This window comes from Arachis hypogaea, chromosome 7, assembly GCF_003086295.3.
Source record: "Arachis hypogaea cultivar Tifrunner chromosome 7, arahy.Tifrunner.gnm2.J5K5, whole genome shotgun sequence".
Classification (NCBI taxonomy): domain Eukaryota; kingdom Viridiplantae; phylum Streptophyta; class Magnoliopsida; order Fabales; family Fabaceae; genus Arachis; species Arachis hypogaea.
The window spans coordinates 61,678,785-61,684,207 of record NC_092042.1 but is presented as its reverse complement, the minus strand read 5'-3'; the positions used below and the strand labels follow the sequence as shown (position 1 = coordinate 61,684,207).

At 29.2% G+C, this 5,423-nt stretch overlaps 1 protein-coding gene across 2 annotated transcripts; it reads right to left on the bottom strand.

The window, feature by feature from the left end:
• Positions 1 to 2,063: 2,063 nt before the first annotated feature.
• Positions 2,064 to 4,558, bottom strand: LOC112703217 (uncharacterized). 2 transcript variants are annotated; one of them, XR_003154518.3, is made up of 4 exons: positions 4,005 to 4,518; positions 3,287 to 3,363; positions 2,704 to 2,773; positions 2,064 to 2,454 (listed from the first exon to the last, which is right to left on the bottom strand). XR_003154518.3 is itself a non-coding variant. In XM_025754568.3 (3 exons), the coding sequence occupies exons 1-3, from the start codon at positions 4,223 to 4,225 to the stop codon at positions 2,429 to 2,431; spliced, it is 324 nt and encodes a 107-aa protein (XP_025610353.1). In that variant the 5' UTR covers positions 4,226 to 4,558; the 3' UTR covers positions 2,064 to 2,428. The 2 variants fall into 2 exon arrangements, 1 of the variants encoding a protein (XP_025610353.1); XM_025754568.3 differs by lacking the exon at positions 2,704 to 2,773 and having other exon boundaries at positions 4,005 to 4,558.
• Positions 4,559 to 5,423: the final 865 nt, after the last annotated feature.

Here is a 5,423-nt window from a genome sequence, read left to right as displayed (position 1 = left end):
TTATTTTTAATATTATTTTAGAATTCAACATTTATGATTTTATTAATACTTTTGATTAATTTTTTATTTAATTTGGCTTTTTTTAATGGGATCATAATCTATATTATAAAAAAATATAATAAAAATTTATATATACCAGAATTATAATTATAAAAAATACTAAAAATAATAAAATTAAATATCTACCTTAGTAGTGATGAAACAAATCTAAAAGTTCTTGATGATGTGTTTTATATAATATATTTTTAGTTCTCTTAGTACTGTTTTTTAATATCCTATAATTTTTACTATTATGATTATTTATGATTAATTTTTTGTTTAATTTACTTTACCTAACGGGATCAATAAATTATATTATAAAAAGATAATAATAAATATAATATACAAAAATTACAATTATAAAAGTATATAATGTCAAATAAAAATTTAATAAAAAAATAAAAATAATAAATAATAGAAAAAGAGAGCTCATATAAACAGAAATAATAAGAATTTTATAAATAATACAATAACATATCTAAAGAATAAAATTGGTAAAGAAAAAATAAATATTTACTGTAAACAGCTAAAAGCTCGTTAGTGAAACGCATAAGCAAAAAATTGTTACTTCTTGTAAATGTGATTTTGAATACAAAATCACTTCTACGTTTGTTAAACAAAAAATTAACCCAACAAAAACATACTTTTTCTCTTTGGACGGATTTGCCAAACACACTATATATCGTTGTTGTGCTCTCTGCTTTCATAATCTCATTGCATGTTCTCTTTGTGGCGGCGACTCAATACTTTTCAGCGAGCTGCTCTCTTCGCTCGCTTCCTCCTTCGTATCCATCACTACAGCATTGAAAATCACCACGAACTCCACCGCACCTACCGCCACCACCACCACCATAGCATGGTCCACTACTGTAGCAGTCACCATCTCATCCACTGCCGTAACCCTACTACCAGCGATAGCGTTGCCTCCACTGCGATGACTCCCCTAAAGGTTGGAGCCATCAGGTATAATGACATTCTCTATCTTGGTGCATACACTAACTCTATAATCTCCACTTCCGACTTAAATTAGGAACAATAAGAATTATAAGAAGAAGACGAATAAAAACTATCGAAAAAGAAGAAGATATACAAAAACAAAATTAGTGAACAGAGAAAAAAAAAAAGAAAAGAAACTGAAGATGAAGAAGTAGAAGTTAAGAACCAAAGAAGAGGAGGAAGAGATAAAAATGAAAATAGAGAATGGAGAGAATTCCTTTTTTAATTTTAATTTTGTATTCAAATTTTAAAATTTTAGGCGTGTGTGTACATGTAAATTGTAAAGCAAGCTGAGAAAGGGAATAAAATATCAGATACGATCATAAAAAATGTGGTGTAATGAAATTGGTTTGATGTTGAAGTGTAATATAAATGTATGATGATTAAAGGCAATAAAATTTTGGTGGATAAATAGTCATGAAAAATGTGGTGTAATAAAATTGGTTTGATATAGGAATGTAATATAAAATGTGATGATGATTAAAGGCATTGAAATTTTGGTAGATGAATATGTATAATAGAAATTGAGAATAAACCTGATAGATGACACGTAGAAATTTCACTATGAGAATAACCTTTTCAATGTATGTTATAGGATAGATTTCAAGAATTATATATATACATACAACTATTCATTGTAGATAACTCATTTCACAAACCATGAAATGATTAATTATTTGGATATATCTATTTGGGTTCAGCTTTATAATAACTTGCGTGTAATATTAATCAAACGGGGTAATTTGTAGGTTTGGCCAGGAAAAAAAGTCAAAGAAATAAAGTATAAAAATGTCAATAATATAATAATGAACTTAAACAACAAACAATTATTGGTTAGAAGTTGTGAAATGCAATCATAACTTCCTATGCAAACGTGTAGATGTCAGGTTCTGTAAAGGATAAATGGTTATCATTATACACATCAAATGTATTTGAAAATAAAAGAAGATCAATTTATTACTTTGATGGTTCAATTATTCCACTGTGATTTTTTGAGAATTTGAATTTATCTCTTGGAGGGTGCAAGGTGTAACAATCTCAAAATGCTTTATAGTTTAAATGAGTGAAAGGTGAAACATTCAATCTTTTGCAATAATTGACCAAAAAAAGAAAAAAATATTAAAAATTTACATAGATAATAAAATACATTTTTAATATCAGTTTCAAGATCTTCCTTTTAATGGTAGAGTGTTGGAATCCCATATCTCGGCCATAGAGAACTTCATTTACCGACCTGGATTCTCCCGCTGCTTTGTCCTTTGTATCCATCACCACAGCGACGAAGACGACATCCCTTGCAGTGGCTACGACCACCACCAAAACCATACCATCATCCACCACCAAAATAGCACCCTCCGCAACCACTGCTTCATCAATTCTAGGCGTACATGCTTCAAATGGATTCCACCTGGCCGATACCTACAGCATCACAACATTTCATTTACTCATCATAATTTTCAAATTATTCAAGTTGTTTAAATTAAGACCACTTTAAACAACTTTCTCTAATTCAACGCAGGGGATTAAAAATTACCAATACATGAAAAAAATCGTTTAATTTTAAAACTTAATTCATGTTTATTCAGAAGAAAAGTAAAAACACTTCTAAGTGTATTGTTCATGATCCATCAACAGATATTCTAAACACAGTAGATTAATACAACATACATTTTTCTGTCGCGGACTGCTAAGAGATTCAACAACATTTTTCATTTTTGGTTTGTGACTAAGAATTATCCTGCAAAATATCACTTGTAAGAAAAAGAAAATTTTGGCTATGTTCATCGATACATTGCATACAGAATTGTGCAATTGAAAACTTACATGACCAAAATACACTAAACTTAAGTTTATCACAGTTTTACAGTCAAAAAAAAAAGAGGAAAAAATCATACTTCTTAGGCCACACTACAGTGATAAACTAAAATAAGGGTTTCTAGGTAAGTTTATATCATTCTTTTAAAATGATGGCACAACAACTAAACATGAATTTTGATTATACATACATAAATAGCTCACATAAATGAAAATGTAAGGACAATGTGTTAAGCAAAATGAAAAAATCACAAAAAAGAAAAGACAAAAATTGTCAAATTTCAATGAAAAACACTACAAAAATAAGATCTGGAATTGATTATGATCCAAAAAAGGAAACAGAGGAGCTGCAACACACACACAAAACACATTGCCAAGGTTCATTAAAAGGATCAAATCAAACAGAAGAAACAAAAGAAAAGAAAAAGAAACTAACCTCTTTGGCACCCAATTTGAACTATTTCATTCAATTTAAAATGTTGAAGAAACCAAATTGAATAGTTATTATTGTGCCTGCAACAAAAATAACAGAGCACTATTGTAACTTAACCCATCATCAAAGACATTCTAATTCACCATCAACGTAATCCACAAACAGTTACTGACCTCGAAAGAAACCTCAATAACGGCTAAAATAACAACAAAATTGAAAAAAGGATTCCAACAAATGCAGAACACAAAACGTACTCAATGCAGCAAAGCTCAATGATTTAATAACTAATTATATAGGAGAAAAAATAACATAGTCAAATTTCTCATCAAATATCAAAAAGCAACTTAATTTACCCAATATCTATAAAAATTTAACAGGAGGGCCATATTGATATTTTCATAAAAGAGAAAATGAATGTGTAGGGATTCAGATTTCAATTTTTATAAATCAAGATTACTGTTAAAATATTAAAGGATAAATGGTCATCATTATACACATCAAATGTAATTGAAAATAAAAGAAATCAATTTATTGCTTTTATGGTTCAATTATTTCACTGTGATTTTTTGAGAATTTGAATTTATCTCTTGGAGGGTATAAGATGTAACAATCTCAGAATGCTTTATAGTTTAAATGAGTGAAAGGTGAAACATTCAATCTTTTGCAATAATTGACCAAAAAAAAGAAAACAAATTAAAAATTTACATAGATAATAAAATACCTTTTAAATATCAGTTTCAAGATCTTCCTTTCAATGTTAGAGTGTTGGATTCCCATATCTCGGCGATAGAGGACTTCATTTACCGACCTGGATTCTCCCGCCGCTTTATCCTCTGTATCCATCACCACAGCATCAGCGACGAAGATGACATCCCTTGCAGTGGCTGCGACCACCACCAAAACCATACCATCATCCACCACTAAAATAGCAACCACTGCCATAAATCAACCACCGGTTGCCTCAACAACGACAAATCTCCTGAAGCTTGGAGCCATCACGAACAGCGTAAAATCCTCCACATCCGCTCTATCACAAACTCTATAATATCCACTTCCAACTTAGATTAGAACCATAAGAAGAATAAGAAGAGGAATTGAAGTGAACGGAAAAGATGAAGTAAAAAAAGAGGAGGTAATGAAGAAGAAGAAAAAAGATCAAAGAAGAGTATGAAGAGAGAAAAGGGGAGACAGCTAATAGAGAGAGAACGTAAATAATGGGAATGAATTTTTTCTCCAAATTTATTTTAAATTCAAAATTTAAAATATCACTGAACTGTAGCAGACAAACCCAAAGCAATATGAAAAAAGGAATTTAATTAAATAAATTTTTCGAAAATCAATTTAAAGAACAAGTAATCTTTTAAAAAAGAATTAACTATTTGCTGTTACTTAATTAGATGTGAGCGTTTTTGTTAAGGGTGATATTATACGTACAAATTTTTTATCAACTAAATTTAATTAAATTAATCTAAAATTAACAAAAATTATTCTCATCATTTTTATTCATTTATTCACCCAAATTTTAATTAAAAAAATTATAACTGTAGCATTTTTCTTCGCTAATAACCTATCAATTGAACTACTGACATGGTAATTCGGTACCTTGACCGAGTTAATTTGCGAGTTGGCTTTGAATCCTTTGATAAATATTGTGGTTCAATTGGAACACAAAAAAGGAATAAATATTAAATAGTAATCAGGATTCAGGAATTTCGGTGGTAGATTTGGAAATTGTTGTACCCTATGAGAGAAATAGGTAGTGAAGCGTGTACAACGTGCTTCGCACAAGCCACTCGCCGCTACTCTTATTGTTTAATTTCTTCCGTGTAATTAAGGGGCATGCATGAAGTCTTCAACTACTCACAAAAAGAACAACAATAATAATGTTGTAATATAAATAATTAACGAAGTTATAATAAATATAAAATAAAAAATTTTAGTATTATTATTTATTACTATCACAATATAATTAATATATTAATATTGTAGTATAAGAAAGAGAGAATAATATAAGAGAGAGAAGAGATTATTGTTATTGATTGATTATCGTGTTTACGGAGGCTTAATCTCCAATTTATACACATAAGGGATCTTTGTTTTCAACTTTTAATTAATGCTCCTTTAATATTCTTTATTCTTG

What these genes read in the sequence shown, in the direction of transcription:
- LOC112703217 (XM_025754568.3), bottom strand. Translation starts at nt 4,225, where the DNA reads ATGGCAGTGGTTGCTATTTTAGTGGTGGATGATGGTATGGTTTTGGTG. An exon ending in TTGAAACTGATATTTAAAAG is followed by an intron (nt 3,364 to 4,004) that starts GTATTTTATTAT and finishes TTTTTGTTGCAG; the next exon opens with GCACAATAATAACTATTCAA. An exon ending in TCAAATTGGGTGCCAAAGAG is followed by an intron (nt 2,455 to 3,286) that starts GTTAGTTTCTTT and finishes GTGATGCTGTAG; the next exon opens with GTATCGGCCAGGTGGAATCC.